The sequence below is a fragment of the Archocentrus centrarchus genome, chromosome 15 (genome assembly GCF_007364275.1).
Source record: "Archocentrus centrarchus isolate MPI-CPG fArcCen1 chromosome 15, fArcCen1, whole genome shotgun sequence".
In the NCBI taxonomy this organism is placed as follows: domain Eukaryota; kingdom Metazoa; phylum Chordata; class Actinopteri; order Cichliformes; family Cichlidae; genus Archocentrus; species Archocentrus centrarchus.
Window position 1 is genome coordinate 28,707,923 of NC_044360.1, and position 23,836 is coordinate 28,731,758.

The following is a 23,836-nucleotide window of genomic DNA, read 5'->3' on the forward strand; positions in this document are numbered from 1 at the left end:
CACACTCAGTCTAACTCCACACTGTTGTTCTGTGGTGGTGGCCTTTAACTGCTAAGAAAAACTTTCTCCTAACCAGAGCCAAAAAGAAGGAGCAACATTGGACTGATTTATAGCGTTTCACTGCCTCCTAAAATTCCAATAATGCAGCTTTAACGTAATTTGTTTTACAGAAAAGTGTTTATTTGACATGAATAATGACATGTCTCATGATGGCCAGAGCATCTTAACACTGAATAAAACACGCAACTTCTTTACAAAGCGCATATTTCCTGCGTGGATGATGACTTGAACAGGTCCTGGTAGAGCTGGAGACGGCCTTACTGGACGACAAGCCTCACTGGTATCCACTCCAAACTCATGATGTCTCATCCATACCGCTGCCCCAACCCTCCCCATACCTGCCACGACGACACGTAGACGCCCCTGGCAAGAAACTGCAGCGTGAGTCTGTCAAGATCTAATGTTGTGTACAATTATGCACAAGTTCTTTCATATTTTCTGCATGTAAGCGTACATGCAATCACTGCAAAAGAGAGGTTGTGTCCATTAGCAAAGTTTAACATGTATGTCCATGTAAATGTCTGTTTTCACTCCACTTCCCTAATACTGCATTTGATGTGTGCATCTATATATGTATATATGCGTGTGTGTGTGGTATATGTACACATCTGTGGGTATCTTTGTGTGTGTCTGTTACTGTTTAGGTTCTCAGCGTGTAACAGAGCCTGAATTTGATGATTGTACAGCAGTAGTATCTAAAGGTGGGTGGGGACTGTTTCTTAGTATTACATGCAGTGTTTCCTGGAGCTTGTAGTTCTATTTGTGGTGTTATATGGATGATGGTTGGCTATACTTTTTGTTTTTGCCTAAATGTATTCCATACATCACACACAGCTCACACAGTGGTAACCAAAATGTTCATAAGCTGACGGAGATGAAAGAATGGTTACATTCAGACTTGGTTGGTAATTTTGAGTTATGGAAATTTGGTTAAAAAAATGATGACCTGAGATTCAAAATGACCTTAAAACTCTTTATTTGGGTACAGCCCCTCAATGCATTCTGTGTCTGAAACAAGCTTTGTGCACCCTTTAAGTCAAGAGGGGTAAAAACAGTTTGAATCACAGCATTTAGAGCAGTTTTGTAACACCATCACTCTCACTTTCACGTGGGTGAAAATCAGCAATAGAACAACAGCAATAGAACCTTAAGAATGGCAGACATCACAGAAAAATCACTGAGAGAAATACTGCCATGTTGAAGACTACGTGTTGACATGGACCAGAAACCATCACAGCCTCATGTGCCGGTCAAACATGGTTCTGCATTAGAAATTTACACTTTGAAGACATAGCAGTTCTTTGGTTTACCGCTGGTAAAGCAGAGATTTAGGCTCTATCACATATGGTGAAGTGCAGGGCATTTTGTTTGTGTGTGTGCGTGTTTGTATGATTTAGAGTGATTAAACATGGAATTATATCCACCAAAGCTGTATCTTTAATTATTGCTTTTAGTTTGCAGTGTTTGAAAAGAGTTTACTTCCATAGTATTTTATGGTTTAATTATCTTTTTCTCTGGCAAGCGTAATTTAAAAAATACAATCAAATTCCATATCGGTTCAAAAAATATTAATGATCCTTATTATTTTATTATTCTTAATTCTAATGTAAAATTCTTGCACCTACTGGCCAGTATCACAAAATAAGATGCACTTCAGTGTAACCAGCTTCTGCTTGATTTTCATGCATGGTGGAAATAAAAGGAAAACTGTAGTAGCACTTTCCCAAGTAAAACTAACATCCCAGTGTACTCACTGAGACTGCTTTTCTTTTGACCTTAGAGCCACCACAAAGCCTTATAATAATCACACAGACTGTTATCTTTAGAGGTATGTCTGCTTTTTTTTTTACTATTATTAAATAGGTATATTACAATTTCTTTTATTTCCAATTATATCTGAAGCCTGTGCAGAAAGAACAAGCATGGAAAATGATAAATTTTGATACCAAAACCACATCAGTAGCCCAGAAAATGATGAAGTTACAGCCAATTAACTACTCTTATTACAGATATTGTTTTAGCATTATGATCTATAAAAACTGTGATATAAAAACTTAATTAAATCCTGAAAAGTTCCTATTTTTCCTCTGATCACTGATCAGTGTGTTCTGTGTCTAAAGCTTCATACAGATCAGTGTGATGTAAACACTGATGCTACAGTAACTGTTTCAGAGGAACTGACTGACAGTCAGTTATAAATCCACGACATCATCGCTGTCTCCGTCCTTACAGCCTGTTGATGCGTGAACGCCTGTAAAAGCTTCATGTTGCGTACAGCAAATAATGAACTAACGTCTAACTAGGATTTCAGTGCTTGTAGAAACATAAATGTCTGCAGATGAATTCACTCCTCTGATGCGCTGACAGCCACTTTATGAATGAGGGAATGAATCAGAGTATCAGACAGGTGGTTCAGGTGCAGCAGAAGGGGAGGAGTCAGAGAGACACCCCCCGTATGCTTTGTTTTGTTGGATAAAACCGAGCAGGTTAGGCTCACAGAGTCTGTTACCCGGTAACTGACTCAGAGTTGGAGTTAGCGCTCTTTCTGGAACAGTTTTCGCCATTTTAGGATTACAAACCCAGAATTTTTAGCTAAACCTGCTTCCTGGAATAGGTCCCAGTTTTATACTGTTTATGTTTCAAACTTGCATATTCTAATATAACAGGCTATTAGCAAGATTTTAAAATATTTGAAGGGGTTTACACAGAATATTTTTAGGTAGCATGCCACTGGCATAAGTGTAAATTGTACTTTAGATAGTAGGCTATTGGAATAAAGCTAAACTTAGACTCTGTGAGGTTAGCATAATTTAGCATAATTATAAAGAGATCTTTTAGACCATCTGTGGGCAGCAGGCTACTGTCATGAATTTAAACATACATGTGAGGGTAATGTTCTAAATGAATGTTACATGGTGGCAGGCTATTAGCATGAGTTTAAACTATAGATGAGGTAGCAGGCCAAAAGCATGAATTCTTATCTGTCTTTAATATCCCCTCTGGGTATAAAAGAAGTTTAACTTACATGTTGTGAGGCTAGCACACATTAGCTTAATTATAAACAAATGTAAGGTGGCAGGCTATTAGCATGAATTTAAATTGCATATGAGGTAGCAGGCCAGTAGCATGAATTCCTGTTTTTTTTTTAATGGCATTAATTTTAATGTACATGTTGTGAGGGTAATAGATATTAGTTTAATTCAAAACAGCTGTAAAGTATGAGGCTGTTAACGTGAGTTTAAGTTAGATTTTAGGAAGCAGGCGACTAGAATGAATGCTGTAAAATAGCTGTTTGCAAGATTTAAACAGCATGATTTTGTGCTTAGATACTGCAAAGTTACAGATGTTGTGACAGATGAATGATTTTAAATGACTTTTTTTTTTAAAGTGAGTTATACATTATTTTACCGCTGTTATGCTATGTTTTTGTGATGTAGACAACTGCTAAATGTATAGATATATATAACAAGATATAACATAATTTAGGCTGACTGTATCTAATGCTTGCTTTTGGCTATGAAACAATGCAGATTAAAAAAATTAATAATTAAAAAAATACTCCAGAAAAATACATTTCACTCTAGTTCATCCTGGCTACATTAGCTATGTTCGACCATTGATCTAGACTAGTAGCCTTATTTTCAAACCCATTAGTGCCTTTTTAGAATTTAGAGGCCTACACATCTTCACAGTATGGATAATGATAGTTATTGTATATCATTAATAGTCTAGGAAGTGGAAAGAATTAACCCCCAGACACAGTTATCTGCAAGGATCAGATCATATGAGTTTTATTATTCAGTCAAGGGTAGACTGAATACTGCTTATAGAGTACTACTTCAATAACTGTTCCTTTAATGTACTTTCTTATTAATTTAATTTCCTGATAAAATTTTTGTAAGTTTTAAATTATGGACTCTGAATATTTCATTGCACTCATTTTCCCCTGATCTTGTTTATCTATGTGCTTATGTGCGCATTTCTCCATAGCAGCAGATGGACGTGGCAGAGAGAGGCAGCGGGAGTCCGCATCGACCCTGGAGGTCCCTGAACAGCAGAGGACGCCCACCCATCACATACGTTCTCGCTCAGTCTCACCTCATCGCGAGGAGCAGGGCCGCATGCGGTCGCGGCCACCCAATGTCCCCCCCCAGAGGTAAGCACTGAATAAGGCAAGATTTTTTTCTCCATTTGTCCAAATGGTCATATTTTAGCCAAAAACCTTCCTTAATGCACTGGACTGATTGTTCACTGCTGTGAACGAGCTCTGCAGCTTCATGTCGGATGATGATTACCAAAAAAAGACTGATATCAGCCTGGTGAGAGGATAGTTTATGCTTGTAAGAGGTAAAGCCAACATTCAGGAGAGAGAAAGAGGAAATGAGAGTTTGTTGGAAGCCAGCAAACTGAGTCCATCTACTAATGAAATGTCAGTCTGGCTCAGAACATGCAGTGCTGCCAGCTCTGCTTTTAGTGACTGAGCCAAATGAAGCCAAGCAGAGTGTGCTGCAATACTACCTGTCTTTCTTTTTTTCTTTCTTTTATACATCCATCTACTCATTCATCCACTTACTGTATTTATTTATTTACATTTTCTTCAGGAGTCTGGACGATGAGCTTCCTCATGCTCGTCGTTCTCGTTCTCCATCCCGCTACTACGATGCAGCTAGAGGTCGCCATCAAGGGGAAGGGTATCTGGACGACAGGTGCGTGTCTGTGCTTGGGCACCACTTGTAATGTAATTAGATCAAATGTCATCAGTCCGCCCCCCCCCCCAAAAAAAAAAAAAGTTTAATGTTGTATGAGGCCATAGGTTTTTATGCAAATCTGCATCTGCTGAAAACGTGTGTGCACAGCGTGAATGTCTGTGTCAGTGTTCCCACACCTAACTTTATTCACTGGTCTTTTTTTATTTCAGTTTTTGTTGCCCTTTATCAAACTCTGTCTCTGTTTTCCTCGTTTTTTGAAAAGTGTTTGCTGCAGTAGTTATCTGTTGATTTTCATACTGTATGACCTCAGAGCAGTGTTTAGCCTGAAAGTCTTCAGCTGCAAAACTGAATTTCTGAATATGCGTGACTTGTGTGTATGAAATCAGCAAAACCTCTTTCCTATTCACTCTCTTCTCCCTCTGCTCTTTTGGTTGTTTTTTTTTTTTTTTTTTTTTTTTGACTGTTGTTGATTTCCTCATGTGTCATCCATCCCCATGGTAACCACAGTGAGGTCATCATGATTCACCAATCAATGCGAGGCAAAAGTGCCGAGTGCCTGCACACCAGGTAAACTGGCCAATCGTGACATGTTTACATGTTGGTTCTGGATGAGGTGTGTTTTTGTCAGATTGTCTCTAATTGCAGTCCGCCACTCAAGACTGTTTGGAAAGAGTAAAAAAACATGCCACTGAAATGAAGGTACTTACAGTTTACTGCAAAAGTAAGGCAGCTGTTGCAAAAATAATGCAAACAGAAAAGAAATGTCAAAACACACTTGAGGCTAAAAATAAAGCTGTAGGTATATATTTTTGTTGTTCTTGACGACTCTCATGATAACATTGACTTCCCAACCTCAGCACAGAGCACATTCATTGGTTTTAGTCTATAAATTGAATTTATTAACTGTAAGAAAAAAACAGAAATAAAAGAAAATACAAGTAAAAAACACACAGTGTGTCATCTCTAAATAATGAGAGAAAAAGGAGGCCAAGGAGCTGAAATTCTGTGGTTGTTGTGCTGTACTGCTGCCTCAGATCCACAAGAGGACACTATAGGACTGTGCTTGGTTTCAGACTGTGCTGCTGATCAAGAACCAGTCCAGCAGTATGGCTTGCTGGGGCTAGAAAAAAACAAAGATGTTGCTCAGTGTTTGTCCTCTTTCATAAATCAGAATAATGAATATGTACCAATTCTGTCTGAGTAAAACAATTTAGGGCATTTTTTGCATAATGCTCTCATATCTTTATATAGTCTGAAGGCTTTTGGGTCATTCCATGGAAACTGTTCAGATCACACCTTTCTGGTCAAAGCCAAAAACTGGATTCTGTACTTTAGTTGAAAACTCAGGAACTTATATAATTTCTGTTTTAACTAATATACTCATCAGTTGGTTTGCTCGACCTAGTCACAGGAGAATGGGTAACACTGAAGCCTGTGAAAAACATCTAAATATTTATAGGTTACCAGGGTGGCTCAGTGGATGAGCATGCAACTATGTATGCCACATGCCTGTGGCCCAGGTTTGCATCCAACCTGTGGCACTTGCCTGTGTGTCTTCCCCTATATTTCTCTCCCCTCTTTCTTGTCTCTTTTCACTGTGCACTATCTAATAAAAGCCAAAAAATTATCTTAAATAATATGTCAACATCACAGATATACTGTATGCACATATACAGTACTGTGAAAAAGTATTTTCCCCCTTCATGTTTTTTTTTTGGCATACTTGTCACACGTTTCTGCAAATTTTAATATTAGGCAAAGATACACCAAGTAAATACAAAATGTAGTTTTTAAATGATGATTTCATATGGTAAGGGATAAAGAGCTTGGATCTTCCCAGCAGTGGCCGACCTACCAAAAGTACTCCAAGAGTAATCGACAACTCATCCAAGAAGCCATAAAAGAATTCAAAACAACATCTAAAGAACTGCAGGCCTCACTTGCCTCAATTAAGGTCAGAGTTCATGATTCAACAATAAGAAAGAGACTGGGCAAAAAAAAATGCATTGATGGGAGAGTTCCAAGGAGAAAACCACTGCTGACCAACAAAAAACATTTTGATGAGCCACAAGACTTATGGGAAAATATTCTGTGGACTCACAAGTCAAAAATGGAACTTCTTGGAAGGGTTGAGGCCCGTTACATCTGGCGTAAAATTCACACAACCTTTCATAGAAAGATCATCATGCCAGTTGTCAAACATGGTGGTGGTAGTGTGATGTTCTGGGGCTGTTTTGCTGCTTCAGGATCTGGACAACTTGCAGTAATTGATGGAACCATGAATTCTGCTCTGTACCAGGAAATACTGAAGGAGAATGTCCGGTCATCAGTTTGTGCCCCTTAAATCTGAACCCAGTCAGGCTCCACAGTGCCAGGCAGTGAGCACAACGCCCACTAGAGGAGGTCACTTTGTAGGACTCAAGCAGTCATCCTGTTCCTCCTTGCACATAGGCGCAGATACTGGTCCTGCTGATGGGTTAAGGACCTTCTATGGCCCTGTTCAGCTCTCCTAGAGTAACTGCCTGTCTCCTGGAATCTCCTCCATGCTCCATGCTGGGAGACACAACAAACCTTCTGGCAATGGCATGTATTAATGTGCCATCCTGGAGGAGTTGGACTACCTGTGCAAAATCTGCAGGGTCCAGGTATGGCCTCATACTACCAGTAGTGACACTGACCAAATGCAAAACTAGTGAAAAAAAAAACAGTCAGAAAAGACGAGGAGGGAAAAATGTCAGTGGCCTCCACCTGTAAAACCATTCCTGTTTTGGGGGTTGTCTCATTGTTGCCCCTGTAGTGCACCTGTTGTTAATTTCATGAACACCAAAGCAGCTGAAACTCATGAACAACCCCCTCTGCTTCTTAACTGACCAGATCAATATCCCACAAGTTTAACTGACTTGATTTGGGGTGGCTATTGCTCAGGAGGTAGAGCAGGCCATCTACTAATTGGAAGTTCATTGTGTGTGATTGTGTGTGAATGTTAGATAGAAAGCACTTCGATGTAAATGAACTGGTTCTTATATAGCACTTTTCTGCTCTACTTTGAGCACTCACAGTGCTTTTTACAACATTTACATCATTCACCCATTCACACACATCTACGACTAAGTGCTTTCTATCTAGCATTCTCACACATTCACACTCCAATGCATGCATTGGAGAGCAACATGGGGTTCAGCATCTTAGCTTGACATGCAGACTGGAGCAGCCAGGGATCAAACCAACGATTAGTCCAGTTAGTAGATGACCTGTTCTGCCTCCTGAGTTACAGCCACCCCTGGCTGATGTAGAAAGTGCTTGTATGAATTTGTGTGTGAATGGGTAAATGAGAAATGCTGTATAAAGCGCTTTGGGTGCACAAGTAGAGTAGAAAAGGACTATATGTATAAGAACCAGTCCATTTACTCTTTGATGCTATACTTTGATTAAAAATAGTCTTTTAATTTTTTAAGCAGTGTATACACTGATCAAGCATAACGTTATGGCCACTGACTGGTGAAGTGAATAACACTGATTATCTCTTCATGATGGCCCCTGTTAATGGGTGGGATATATTAGGGAAAGTTGATGTGCTAGAAGCAGGAAAAATGGACAAGTGTAAGGATTTGAGGGAATTGAGTGAAGATGACTGGGTCAGAGCATCTCCAAAACTGTAGCTCCTGTGGGGTGTTCCTGGTCTGCAGCGGTCATTATCTATCAAAAGGAGTCCAAGGAAGGAACAGTGGTGAACCAGCAACAGGGTCACAGGCGGTCAAGACTCACTGATGCATGTGGGGAGCAAAGGCTGGCCTGTGTGGTCTGATCCAATAAACGAGCTACTGTAGCTCAAATTGGTGAAAAAGTTATTGGTGGTTCTGATAGAAGGTGTCAGAATACACAGTGCAGTGCAGTTTGTTGCTTATGGAGCTGCATGGCTGCAGACCAGTCAGGGTGTCCATGCTGACCCTTGTCCACCGCCGAAAGCGCCAACAATGGGCAAATCAGCATTAGAACTGGACCACAGAGCAATGGAAGAAGGTGGCCTGGTCTGATGAATCACATTCTCTTTTACATCATGTGAATGGTCGGGTGCATGTGCGTCGCTTACCTGGGGAGCACCTGCAAATGGATGCACTATGAGAAGAAGGCAGTGTTAGGCTTTGGGCAATGTTCTGCTGGGACTTCTGTTGCTAACATGGTGCAGATACCACAGCACATCTTCAGGGGTCTAGTGGAGTCTATGCCTCGACGGGTCAGGTCTGTTTTGGCAGCAAAAAGGGGACCAACAGAATATATATTTTTTATAATATTTTTTTTTTATTTTAGAGAGTTTGATTTTCTGTTGTATGGCACTGAACAGGAGTGGCCCTCCAATCTCATTGTACATCCTGTATAATGACAATAAAGGCATTCTATTCTATTCTATTAGGTTGGTGGTCAGAATGTTATACCTGATTGGTGCATATCCGTAATTAAAATATTTTATTTTATTTCACTTCAAGCTAATGGGTACACCTGGAATTAGTGTGTTTGGGTAACTGAAAACAATATTGACAGTTTTTCATGGCTTTGTTTTTCCCTTTAAATGTTGGGAATCCAAACGGTTTTCATGGAATGACTTTTACTGATTCTTTTTTAAATCACATGTACTGTAGTGGGTCTTAGATTGCCATTTGAGCACACAGTCAAAGAGGTAAGTCACACTCTTAAGACTACATCTGTGTGTCTAATTAGAGGTATATAAAACTTCTAATATTCAACCACAACTCTGTGTTAGTATGAAAAGCTGGTGAGACTTTGTTTTTATACTTTATATGCACATAGATGTTTTTGAGGGAGGAGGGTCTGTAGTGAAGAGAGCCAGCTGCTGCTGATGGTTGTACACTTCACACTGAGCTGATCTGCTTGCTTATGCTTCAACACCCTACCAGCTTAGCCAGTGATTTTTGTGAGGAATGTGATGTCTAGGAACATGTTGATGTGGTAATTAACAGAAAAATGAAACCTGTCTTGTTTGAGAAGAAATAAATTAAAGCATCTAACAGATGAACAAGCTTAACTTGGCTTCAGATGCACGTAACTAGTAAATAAAATCACTGGATAAGATGTCACTTCTTTTACCCTGTAGGATGTTTGTGTTGTCCACGTACTCCCACATACTTTTTGTTCTGCTCTTCCTCCTTTCCCTTCCTGCTTCCTGTCCTGCTTGTTTCTGCTGCATGCATGCTAACATCAGGAGATCTACTAGGCACAATAACACACTGCCACCTAAGATGCCACTTTTGTTCAGCGGTTTCCACAAACAAGCAGACGGGTAAGTCTTCAGTTATGGGTTCAATATGGTTCAAATGGAGAAAGTGTCCAAATCTGAAAGGACTTTCCCTGTGTTGTATTCATAGTCTTATTTATTCCTGTTCTTCCTGTGGTTTTAGTCAACTTTATTTGTGAAAGAAATCACATTTTACAGGTATGAAACAATGACCTGAATCATAGACTGTATATAAAAGTCACAGCGTTGTCACCCAAGTCCTGTTTTTCAATCACCACCTTTTTCCTTTTTTTGGATAAAAACAGCTCTTACTCTAATGAGGACTATGATTTACAAAATTGCATTAAATATTGATTACATGAAATAATACTTGAAACTTTTAAGGCCATAAGGTCATCAGGAGGGTGTTCACTCCTCATAGAGCAAATGAGCCCCAGGCCATTTTTCTGTATACTTCTATTCAGCTGGACATCAGGAGTCTCCCCCTGCTGTCCATTTAAAAGAATTTAAATTTATAAAAGCTACTGTATGTCTTTTCTTTTATATACAGTCTTATGGTCTAAGTTCAATACCTGGGAGCCTTGACTCCCATTGCTATGTGGAGGAGCTCAGTCATAGTTATGAATCAAAGATATAATGAGCTGAAAATACTTCACTGTTGCCTTTTGTAAACAAAGTATTCAGTTCAATTCAGTTTTATTTATCTAGCTCCAAATTACAACAGTCACCTCAAGGCGCTTAATATGAAGGTGAATGAATTAGAGTTCCAGTTTGTATTACCAGCAGTCTCAAAAGTGCTTCTGCCTGCTCTTAGTGATGCATACAAGACATTTTTAAGTTATATGATTTGATGTTTCATGTGAAAATGCATTCTGAGAGTTGAGAAAAGTTTAATTCTCAACCTGCCCTATTCTTGCCACCAACGGTTATTTTGCCTGTCATCACTTTAAGTTACTGAATGTTCTGACATTTTGTGTTCTGTGGTCACCACGTCGCTCCTTGTCACTTCCTGTGTGAATGCCCCTTAAGATGTCTTGTGGTCCCACAGTTGCTAAGTCCAGTGATATATTATTACTCGAGTACTTTCTAAGATCCATCTTGTTGGTTTTATGGATGGATTTTGCTCTTCTGGTGGCTCACTTTCTGAATTTATTTTCAACCAGCAGCTTTTCTTTTGGTGTATCTTGGCCATCACTCCACAATCAGGTACTGTGTCGATTACAGTCCCTGGTAGAGACACTCAAATTTAAATCACAAAGCTTCTTTTATTAGTTATAAGAACTTCTGATTAGAAATATTTGGTCATAAAAAAACATTTGGCAATCTAAATGACCTCTTACAGCCCAACTGCAGTACCCACACTTTGGGAATCACTGTTTTAATGCATCTTTTGGATTATTCAACCAGAAGAGCTTCATTCCCATAAAACTCATGGCAGTTTTCCGGCTCTCACTCCCATAAGCCACCTTTTAAAATCCAAAAAAGCAGAACTTCTAGCCCTCATAGGCGTACCTGGGGTAATTCTGTACCCCAAGTCCCAAATTTTTAAAAATAATGTTATTGAAGTAAATGTTATCGAGCAATCCTTTAGGCGTTTGTTCCTTGGTCATTACCGGCCCTTTTTGTATGTATTGCCCTCATCAATTAATAGCCACTTATTAAGTTATTCATTTCAATTGTGAAATTTTCCGTTATATGGACCTGGGGTAAATTTGTACCCCAGGGTTTCCATCAGTGCCAAAAGGTGTCTCTTTTTGATGCAGCACTGCTAGCTAGTGGTATCTCTTCTAAATGATCAATTTTCAGTTGGAAGCCATTTGCATGGCCACTCTGCTGCTTGTAATAGGTGAGTATGCATGAAAATGGGAATTGCACGCTTTGATTTCCAAACAAATACTTTGTTAGAAAGTATAGATAATCACGTAATGGCATAAACACATGATAATGTCATACAGTATTACACTGGGGAGAACCTGGATGTAGTTTCATGTGTTCCTGTCTTGATACGTACGAGCCAGGGCTATGTACAGAGTGGGGTACAAAATTACCCCAGCTTGTCACTACAGGCATTCATTGCTTCAGAACACAGACAAAAGATAATTTTCCAAGAATATGGCCACAAGCTCTCCTGCTGAATCATGGCATCTTTCAGTCATTTGTTTCAAACAGAATTCAACCTCATTAGGGTGACATCCCAATACAGTATTCAAATCCTATATACATCCAGCTGCAACTGTAAAATATCTGGGAGAATAAGTAGGGGTAAGACATACAAAAAGTGTCAGCATATCTGGCATGGCTAGAAATACAGGACATTGACCTTGGACTTGAGGAGGTTATTGTACAGTGAACACAGAAAAAAGTAAGTTGTCGTAATCAAAAATATTTTGAAAAGGTTTCATATCAGACAAATTTAGATGGAATTGGCTAGTCTTTCTATACATGTATCTGGATAGTTTTGTTCCGAAGTCTTATCAGCTACCTGGTACTGTGTAACTTAATTTTAGGTATGTTCATCCAGAATGAGGTTGCTAATGATAAATGTTTTGCAGAATATTCCAATACAGTTGTTTAAATGCATGCAGTCTTCGTTTGGTGGTTAAATGCATGCAGTGTTCGTTTATTGGTTGATGGTTATATCTATGTTTTCTTTGATTAAATCCATGGGGTAGAGAATTACCCCAGGTCACTAACAACGTAAACAAAAAAGTGCACGTGTATGAGGGCTAGCATTGTCTAATAACTATCATTAATAAATGGTAAATTGAAAACTTTAGTTAATAGTTTTTTACTTTTGACAAATTAGGATTACTAATGTTGACTAAATAATAAAATTTCTAGGTTCTATCAACTTACAGTTTATTAACAGTGGTTATTAAAGTGTTTCTGCAGTACTTTTACTTGTGGGAACACAAAAATGGTTCCTACTTTTTTCTGCTCTCATATCTTGCTCACGCCTAACCAAGAGCTTCAGAAAAAAGTGACTAAGATAAAAAAAAAAGGAACAGAAGTCACTGTACTCAGTTAATGTTTTCAGTGTGAGAAATGTCCTTTCAGATACTGTTAGGTGATTCTATTAGCACTCCTTTTGAAGCATATCGAAGCCTTCAGACAATCTGTGAGACGTTAATGGTTCAAACTTTCCACCGCAGCAGGGGCTTCAGAGATTAGTTTCCAACCCGTTTTCTTTCCTTTCTTTAGTTTCATTTACAAATGCATGCTTATTTTTTGAACATTCCATTTTATGAGTAGCTCCATGCTGCTTGCATATCAAATATGCAGCTCTGTTGTGAAATTGAATATGGTCACCGTGACATGCCTCTGCACCACACATATGTGGTCTAATGATGAGGTGACACGTAGGTAAGGCACACACACACACACACACTGATGATGATGGTTAATGGTTAAACATGGATGTTTAAGTGTCCTGCATTGAGACAAAAGTGCAGAGATCAGTCCATTCTTGGCTGTAACAGTTAAAAGACACATTTTTCCTCCATACTTCATCTCCATGTCGACCATTACACCATACAGACAGTCCCATCCTGACACCAGCTGGTCAGTCATGGTTTAATTTCTAGAGCAGCATTATGATTTTGGGAATTTAACCTTTTAAAAGACTTTTTCTGTTTGTCCATTGTTTTTCTCTTTATGTCTGTTTTTGTCCTCCCACCCTGTCTCCTCTCCATCTCCTCCTCCTCTTCCTCCATTGGATGGCATGTTGTGCTGTGGTGCCTCTAGTGATCTGCAGCCTTCTCTGGACAGGGTTAGGAGCGCTAGTGCCAACTGTCTGGCGCCAAACAATCATGCCCCCTCACCAGAGACTGAAAGGTACCAGCCTCTGTACCCAACTGTCTTCCTGTAGTCCCTCTGCACTTTAGCATTCCCTGGTCTTTGTAGTCCCTTCCCCTCTGAATGATCCTACACTAGCTGGATATTAAACTTCCTCCTCACTCCCCCTACACCACTATTATACACCACTCTCCTCTTCCAGCATATCCCCTATGTTACCTCCATCCTTAAAGTTGTGCATGAAGGTGTTGTGATTTTCACTGAGTATATCATTGGCAAGCAGCATTCTGAAAACTTTCTTCAGTTTACAAGTTCTTACATTTTAGAAGCATTGTGACAGTTTATATTTTACCATTATTAGCTAGGGAACTAGATAACGCCAATGAAGTGCAAGTTCTTGGATGCACAAGTCATAACTAGCTATCTGACAAGGTAATCTGTGCACTGTTGCGTACCTTACTTACAATTCAGTAAGTAAGGTATGGTGGTAAGTAAGGGACGCAACAAGTTGACTTAATATGTAACAAGTTGACTTATTAAGGCCAGCTGACTTTTGAAATAATAATTTGTCACTTCTGAGAAAAAGGAATACGCAGTATCATCAAGGTCTGGGGGGGGGTGTACTCCGAAGTAGGATCAGTGAGTTAGCAAGGTATATTGAGTCTGTTTGTCTGTAAATGGCACATTTTCACTAGCTCTTGTCCTGACAGTATGGACTAAGAGACATGTAAACCTCTTGAGCCCATAGACTGTATAAAAATTATGGAAACAGTCACTGTGACATCACCTGTTGGTTAGTGAAATCCCATTGCGAAGCCTCAAGTGAAGCATCAATCACAAGGTAGGCCCTTGTTGCTCCTGCTGAATGTGAAAATAGGGAAATATTTGCTAACAAGTTGGCCATATTCACTTTATTAGGTGTTAACATTCCAATATTATCTTAGTAGTTTGTTCTATTGCCCCAAATGGTCATAATGTACCGACAGCCACGGCAAAAACAACTTTTTACTGTGCGCTTTCCTAACACTGGAAAGCGTGACTCTCTTGACTTTTTAATGACTTGCTTATTTGGTCCTATGGGTGATATATTTTGTATGTGTACGCATAGAAAATCTTTGTCCCATTCCCTGCCCCGAAGACGTCCAGCAAGTCCCAGGATTCTTATTCAACATGCTTCCCCTGAAGATGACAGGTACCCTTTTGTGGACCCTTTTCACCCAATTGCTTCTTGTTGGAGCTTGACTTGTGCCTTAAAATCTGATGGAATTATGACCCAAACACTAAAGGTTGCAAAGTTTCTTTCTTTTTCTCGCTTTTTTTTTTTTTTGTTTTTTAAGTAGTTTAAGTAAACACATTTTCTCAAACCCAGTGGAAATTTTCTTGGTTTAGTTGGGTCCTATTGGGTTCAGGCAGATGCCAAGCTCTCACTTCCAAGTTATATTTCTCTGAATGGCTAGTAGTGATTTTACAATTTAAACCTTTTCAACTTTCCAACTCTTTAACTCTCCACAGTTCAAATTTAGTGACTTTATCTTGTATTACATAAAATAAGTAAAGCAAGTATAATTAAGCTAATTTTAGTGCAACATATAGCCTAGGCTAACCTAGACTTGATATGGAGGAAACCACTAGCCTGACTTTGCCCAAATGTTTGCTATAAATAAAAAAATCTTAGATAATTACTGAGCTTTAGAGGTTTGGGTCGACAGGTTTTGGTGTCTTAGTAGAGGTTTGGCACAACTTTACCTACTTACAAGATCCATTAAGGAGAAGAAAACGTGTTAAGACTTCAAAACGTCAACAACACTTGTAGCATATAGAACAGCTTTAATGCTAGACGAATCGGTTTTGGCTTGTACCCTTCATAAGGGTCATCATAAATCGATTACAAAGACTATTTTAAGAGATGGGCATAATGTATGAAAACTAAAAGACAAACAATAATACTTTAGTTGGACTTTGCCAGGCTAGCCTTTCCTCTTAATCCGAGACTGTATGCTAGGCTATGTTAACATCTTCTAGCTATAGTTGCACATCTAGGAGACTTGTAAGAAAAATGGAATTAATGCTATCAACTTGCAACTTACCGAAATCACCATTTACAAAACAAGAAAAAGACTATTGTTTGTTTGTTTGTTTGGACAAATACAAGATAAAATCACATTCTTTTATCACTTTTAGCTATTTAGCCTTCAGCTGTAAACTTCAGTAATAGATGAGCTGAACACAGTGAGAGTGAATATGAAATACAGTGCAGAACTTGTCCTAATGAGTCTTCTAGGCATATACAAGTTCTATTTTTTTCTTAACTTTGTCACTCACATTGTGTAAAGAGTAATTTGTGTGCCTTGTAGTGTGTGGGTTGTGTTTTTCTGGCTTGCCCTTTGACGCAAAGAGTGGTAGCAACAGTTTTTGGTCGTGATTGTTGTTGCTGTATCTTTGTTCAGTTGACTTTCTGTTCATCATGATTTTTAGTATCAAGTTTGTGCTCTTTCAAACTTAAGGTAGTTTGTACTGGTTCTAGTGTGAAATCCTGCCCTGTCGCATTTGCTTCCTGCAGTATTTCCGAGTTACATTTTTGTTTTAGGAATTTGCATCTGCAGCTTCTGTGTGCTTTCCTTCTCCTCTCAGTCTTTGAGAAGTCTCTCTTTTTCATGGTTTATTGCTCAGCAGTGGCTTAAAATTTATGCAATCCACAATTCATATCATAAGTGTGATTGTGTGTTTGTGTGTGTGTGTGTGTGTGTGTGTGTGTGTGTGTGTGTGTGTGTGTGTGTGTGTGTGTGTTGCATGTATCATCCCTGTCATCTTCATATCCATGAATGGAGAATATGGATGCTACTTCCCTCTCAAGAGAGTTTAATTCACCTCAGTACAAAGAAGAGGTACACACACCCTTATGTACACACACACACACACACACACACACACACACACACACACAGAGTTACCGATAAATGGCTGTACAACACCTCTTATTCCTATCATCATCATGCCATCCATCACAGCATGCCTCCTATTTCCGGTTTTACAGATCATAAACTTATAAGGCCAATGATGGCTCCAGACAGAGTCAAGCCCTTCTAAATTGAAATGATTTATCCACCATCATGCTCTCTTCCATCCTCTCATTCACCCATCCATCATCCACCTTTTTGTTCTGTTGTGTATTGTCTTCCTTACTCATCCACCATTCTCCAGGAAGCCTCGGACCCTGGAAACACCTGAAAGTCACACTCTTGGCAGGAAGCTCTTTGACAGTGGCAGGTAAGGCGTGTACTATACGCTCAGCATATTTCAAGTGGCTTATTTACTTGCAGAGCTTCTAATTCACCAGTTGGGAAGAAGCTGTTTTTTTTAGTACTAAGTGGCGGATAGTAGTTGAAGAAGATTTAAATAGGTCCATATGCTTTTTTTTTTTTTTTTTTGAGGCCTTTAGTGCTGAGTCACAGTCAGACAGAGTCACTGTGTCACCTAACATTGGTTTTTGAACTCCACGTTTTGACACCTCAGTGTTAGCACTTTGGCTGCTACTGTGTGTTGCTGCTGGAAGCAGACACTGGCACATTTGGCTGTGAAGGTGGAGTGCTAAGTTATCAGTTAAGGCTCACAAGCTTAGTTAGCAAGCTGCATACATAAACTGTTCACAGACACGTATATCTGCTAATAAGAGCTAAGTTAGCAGACTAATAAATGGTAGCAGAAATTCACTCACCAAAGTGATGGACTGTACCAAACAGCAGGCGATATTATTTGGCATATAATTACATAAAAGATGTTCCAAAAAACATCAACTGCATAAACAGGGTGAAGAAGTGCAATACAGTGACTCAATAAAAGTGGGCTAACTTTAAAATTAAATGCCCAGGTGGATTAGGTAAAAAAAATATTTTTCCCCCCACAGAGTTGTTATAAAGGGGGAAACGATCTATAAGTATGCCTTTTGTTAATGTTTAGTTCAGTATTTTAATATGGGAGTCTGTGGAGACTGTAGGAACTACAAGTGACCATTGTAGGAGCTGCAGTTTTGGCGCTTTGATTTTTAGTTCCAGAGGTGGCCACTTTCTGATTTTGAGTATACTTAATGTAAGTGAATTCAATTAAAGTTACCAGTTTGGGTCAATTTCTTCATTGGATATTTCTGTCTTGCCATGATATGTCAGAAAAAAACCTATAAATGCGCACTGATTTGAGTGGAGACGAACGTATCTGCACTGACAATGTAGCAGATCATCAGAGATATTTCCCAAGGGCTCCATGTGGTCCTTGTAAGCATGAAAGATATTCTTCAATACAAATGTTATGTGTCACCCCAGGGAATTTATGTTGCTGGTTTTATCAGTTATATTTTGTAGGGCTTGATGTTTTTTAGGCCATGATATCTAAGTATTGGATTCTTCCACTGCACACATACCATAGGGATACGCCTGTGTTCAGGCTGCTAAAACATTTAGTAGTATGGAAAGTCTATTTTTCATATACTAAAAAAACAAATCTGTTGCAATGTCTGCAACAATGGCAGTGCTTGTGCTAAATGCTACTATCAGCCTGTTCACAGTGACAGTGCTAACATGCTTATGAAAAAAGTTAAATAAATCTTGCACATAATATACTCTCTAAAATTGGAGCTGTAGGTAACTGCATGATAAAGTGTAAAAATATCAATTGTTAACCCAGTTTGACTCAGGGCTTCATTAAGCATATGTAAATATGCAGTCAATCAACATAATAATTTTAAATGCACACCCAGCTAAACATATTGAGAAATAATCTAAACACTTTTATACGTTTTCATCATCTAGATTGTTTGCATTATGCTGTAATTTTTATATAGACACCAATCAGCCACAACATTAAAACCACCCTGTAATATTTAGTAGATCTCTCATGTCACCATGAGAGACATCTGTAGGGGCATGGACCTCCTGAGTTGTCCTGTGGTGTTTGGCACTGGGATGTTAGAATCAGATCCTTTGGGTTGCCCCTCTGACACATCCTGTGGATGCATTGCCAGATTTGGATGGGAGTTTTGGAGCCAAATCTATGCCTTGGGCTCTTTTTTCCTGAGTAGTTTTGGAACAGTTTTTATGGTTTGGAAGGGTGGATGCAGGAGATGGCTTTCTATGCCTGAGTTTGGCTCTGCCAGAGGTTTCTTCTTGTTAAAAAGGAGTTTTATCTTCCTACAGTCACCATGTGCTTGCTCATAGGGGATTGTCTGGTCATTGGAGGGGCTCTAATATATATATTGTAGGGTGGTTAAATTTGGTTATACTGAATTGGACCTGGGTCTACAGTGATATTATATTGGTGGTACATACTTAAGTAATATCTGCATAATCAATGTGACTCATTTTGTCTGGTTTTAATGTTGTGACTGATTCTTGTGAAGTGCTGAAATTGCTGCCGTCTTTCTAAGATCCATCTTTATATTTGTGCTGGTCTGGTGTGCAGTCTACTACCATAAACATAAGCCAGCATGTGCCAGTTAGCTCTATCTGAGGGACATTCAATTATCAAAGCCATTCGGCTATTTTAACCCAAACAATAACTTCAGGCTGCCTAAATATAAGCATAAAATATTAATAGCGCTCACCGTGTTTCTTTCAGAATTTATTTACTTAGTAAATGTAATTTAAGGGGACATGGTTAGAAGCTTAGTGAGCCTTTTGTGCAAACATTTTTCATGCTATTTATGCAGTTTGTATTTTTTAAAATGTTAAATTAAAATGAATATTATGAGTAAACTACTCTGTTTAGGTTTGGCTTCATTTGACATTATTCGTTGTATCTTTTATTTGTTCTTCTTTTCCCTCCTTTCTTCCACTCCTCAACCCCATGTTTTTCACCCGTTTTTGTTCCTGCATGCTGCTGCTTACACACTGTATTGCTGGGCTCTGGGTTTGTATGGCACTCGTGTGCTTGTGTGAGAATCAAGCCCACCTCCATCTAAAAGGGCTCCAGGGGAATGAAGGCTCCACTGCGTCCCCTTGGTAAGGGGATTCCCCTTAAATCAGCCCCTTTATAACTCATTTAACCAGAGGCAGATTCTTGTAGACTCACGGAGAGGGAAAAGACAGGCTGCTCCTGCATCCTTCTGTCAGTGTGTGTGTGTGTGTGTGTGTGTGTGTGTGTGTGTGTGTGTGTGTGTGTGTGTGTGTGTGTGTGTGTGTGTGTGTGTATGTGTTTGGTGAAATGTCTTTGCCACATCTCACTGGATGCTGCTGCTGTTTGTGTAGTTGTTGTAAATGTGTTGTGTGGACTCCAGTCATTGTTGTTGGAGTGCGTTATTTCTGAGTGGATGTGCAAGTTTGCGGTGTTTATTTGGAACATTTCGGTACTTTGGTACAATGAACAAGCAACACTAACAGTAATTTGTAAAACACGAGTGTAAAATGGATGTACTCATGGAAACAATAAGATCCTTATTTCCAAATATTTCATCCCATTAAATAAGAACAGAGAAAGAAATTGTTTCTTTTATTGCTGAACATGCACTTATTTGCATCTGGTCAGCATGCAGAAGCATGTGAAAATGACACCCCTTAGCTATTGACATTTCATTGTGAAGCCTCAAGCTGAACATTTTCACAGTTGCTGTTTTGATTTTTTTTATTTTAAACTACATTTGAAGAGCAAAGGGTGCCTCTGACTGAGAAACCCAGCACATTCATATTCTAGTGACTGGTCAGCTGTCAGGTAGTCACAGTGTAAAGCCTAGATTGCTCTAAACTGGACCAAAATTTGAATGAATGGATGAATGAATGTGTACAGCCATGGTGGAATTTGTGCTTAAAGGCTTTCACTTTCTCAGCGTGTTGTTTCACTGTTTAAATCTTGATTTGCTTCTCTTACTGGCAGCAGAATCCCTCACTGTGAACCCCAAACTAGCTTCACTTTGCTTCACTTTGTGAATATGATGTTGCTACTGATGTTTCACCGAAATGTTGCTGCTGTCTCATTTTCAAAATCGATGCTACTCCTAGAGCTACATTCTATCATTATGTCTTTTATTTGCAACCTTATTTTAAGTGATCCTCAAGTAAAGCCATGAAATGTGAAATTACAGCAGGTTCATAATGTCTAAGCAATATTGTGTGAATAGGATGAAGCGAAGACATGTCGAAGGCGATCAGCGAATGGCACCCTTGGCCACAAACATGATGACTTTAATATAATTTTCCCTTCTTTTTATCCTAGTTTTTTTTCACCCTACCATTTATTCACACTTCTTCTCTCCATTATGTCTCCCCTTCCCCTCTCCCACCTGTGTTTTCTCTGTCGCTCATGCTATTTTGTGTTAGGGGCCACCTCCAAGATGGTGCGTCTCTTTCCTCCTCAGTGACGTCCTCATCCACCCGACGAGTGAGGCAGCTCCCACAGCTTCCCCCCAAGAGCAGCACTGTAGAACAAGGTACTACGAGAACATGCTGTTGATTAACATGAACAACTTAGTTAGGGATATTAATACATCAAATATGTGTCCACCATGAGTATGAGCCTGTGAGTGAGACCATGAATGAGATCTGGCATCCATGAAGCCAACAGGAAAATATCCAATTAAGCAGGAGTTAATCAAGTTTCTTTCATTCACTGTGCAGCCCTGGTAGCAGAGGAGCGTGTCCGTCAGCTCCAGATGAGGGTTCATTCCAATCGGGTGTCAGCTGCAGTCACCTCCAGCCAACAGGACCTCGACCGGGCCCTCAAGAATAAGCGGGAGGTGGGCTCCGCCTTTTTTTTTTTTTGGATGCATTTAGCCTGACCTGTTGACTTTCAAACAAACTCAGCGGGAGAGTGGAGGAGGACAATAAAGGTTCCAACCAGACAGAAAGAATCAACCATAATACTGCTGAACTGCATAGCAGCGAATTGCACTGACTGAGAAAGTAATAAATTATGACACGTTAATGGTGAAGACCAGTCTGTAAAATGAATTGGTTGAAACTGGGAAACCACTAAAGAACTGTGATAACTCCCCAAACCCAGAAATGTATCATCTATACCTGCTGGTTTTTCTGTTTGCAACTTAGAGAAAGTAGTTTGATAGAGATATTGTGACCTTCACAAATGTGTGCATGCCAGTAGTTTTCCTCATGAATAAAACAGTCCAAAATGATGGCTAATGGGACAAAGAAACAAGCCTAGGGATATATCAGACACCCCCCCCCTTATATGGTGGAAGGTGATTAAGGTTTGGATGATAGACAGCACCTAAAAACACTGAGATATTAACAGTAGCTTCCATCTTTTATTGCAAAATCTACATTGTCCCTGACTTATGGTTCATGGTGTGACATCACAGAGTTTCCAGCATAGCGTAGCTCCGTCCCACCAAACAACTCAGATTGCAATTTGTCATCCTCCTATATGGCACTGCATTAGTCTCTGGCTACTTAATGAAGTTACTGTTCAGTCGTAAAGATGTAAACGGATTCCTTCCTCAATGAGTGCAGTAACTAACCAGCTAACCATGTCACTGTAGCAAGTCAGTTCCTCTTTCACTCTTTATTCTTCACTTAGACTCATCATCTGTGACCGATTGGTAGTCCTTAGATTGCCTTCAGGAACCTCTGAACGCTGGCTTCAATGGACTTAAAAACATTATAGACTGTATAGGTCATATTTCAAAAAATATTTTAAATTAACATACTTTGGCGAACGCCAAAGAATGATGGCATTTTATGGGCAAAATAAGCTTCCATGTAAAGACATACATAAGTATTTTTTTTAGTATTTCTGCAGCTTTGTGGCAGTTTAATTTATATTGTATGATATGTGGTTCATGCAGCTCTATAAGGACCAGAGGAGGAGTAGTGAAAATGTTTCCCATAAGTCCTCAGACAGTGATGTCAGCGACGTCTCAGCCATCTCTCGAACCAGCAGTGCCTCTCGCATCAGTAGCACCAGCTACATGTCCATCCAGTCAGAGAGACCCCGAGGACGCTTCAGGTACACACACACAATAATTTAAACATTTTGTAATCGGGTGTCACAACATGTATAATAATACAAAATGTGATCGTCAGTCGAGCCATGCGCGCATCGGGTCGCCACATGATGAAGAGCACCAGCATCAGTGGTGAGATCTACGGCATGGAGCACGCCGACGGAAGCCAGTCAGACACAGCGCTCGGGAGTTTGGGGAGTGGAATCAAGAAGCGGCGCTCGAGCCTGAGCCAACGTGTTGTCGCCATCCTGCCGTCCAGAAGGAGTCGGAGTACCTCGCAGCTCAGCCAGACAGGTCAGAGAACAGAGTGACCAGTGATCTGAGAAATCTCACATGCTCACAGAGAAGAGAACAAAGACATGGAAACATTTTTATAGAATAACAGCATTTGACTGTTGTTTTTTTGTCTTTCTGTGTTGTCTGTATTGTCAACTTTTCAAAAATGATCAAAATGCTCATTGAAAAAACTGACTTTGAAAAAAGGCTAGAAAACAATTTTCATGCAGAAATTAATTATCAAGAGAAGTTAATTACTAATAAGAGTTTCTCTTTTTTTTGATCAAAAATACTCAAGTCAATGGCAAGATTCTTCCTTAGACGAAGTTCAGTGCTTGAAGTGTAAAGTGCTTTGAGAATAGGAAAACGTTATCTAAGTGGCAGTGCAATTATGATTAAAACATTTTATTGAAAAGGAAGAATCCCATGTTAATATGCAATAACTCCGTATTAGAATAATGATGACAGATTAAATATTAGAGTAAGTAAAAATAGTGTTTTTGTTATTACAAAAAAAAAAAAGGTGTAAATTGAAATAAGAGTACATTTTTTTTCTAATGAAGAAATAGGAAGTCAAAAATGCACTTTTTTAAATTAAAAAAATGTTATAATTGTGTAAATAAAACTTGTAGTTTCCAAGGTCAAAATTACTTTAAAAACAAACAAAAAAAAAAACAGATTCCACTCCAGATTTTTTAGGGCAGTCTGCATCACTCTACTTCATTATGAAAAAAATTGCCTGTTAAACATGACACCATATGCTCTCACAGATCACCAAAGCATGTCTCAGATGTAAATCAT

At 39.2% G+C, this 23,836-nt stretch overlaps 1 protein-coding gene across 1 annotated transcript in view; it reads left to right on the forward strand.

The window, feature by feature from the left end:
- Positions 1-23,836, forward strand: part of rims1a (regulating synaptic membrane exocytosis 1a) — a 244,433-nt gene that overhangs the window by 209,835 nt on the left and 10,762 nt on the right. Inside the window, exons 15-27 of the mRNA XM_030748119.1 lie at positions 294-441; positions 4,054-4,216; positions 4,662-4,766; positions 5,277-5,336; positions 9,988-10,065; positions 13,765-13,854; positions 14,924-15,007; positions 16,644-16,700; positions 17,017-17,082; positions 21,117-21,226; positions 21,414-21,532; positions 22,601-22,761; positions 22,839-23,053. Of these exons, the coding sequence (XP_030603979.1) occupies positions 294-441; positions 4,054-4,216; positions 4,662-4,766; positions 5,277-5,336; positions 9,988-10,065; positions 13,765-13,854; positions 14,924-15,007; positions 16,644-16,700; positions 17,017-17,082; positions 21,117-21,226; positions 21,414-21,532; positions 22,601-22,761; positions 22,839-23,053 (1,456 nt within the window). The remainder of the gene's footprint in view (positions 1-293; positions 442-4,053; positions 4,217-4,661; positions 4,767-5,276; positions 5,337-9,987; positions 10,066-13,764; positions 13,855-14,923; positions 15,008-16,643; positions 16,701-17,016; positions 17,083-21,116; positions 21,227-21,413; positions 21,533-22,600; positions 22,762-22,838; positions 23,054-23,836) is intronic.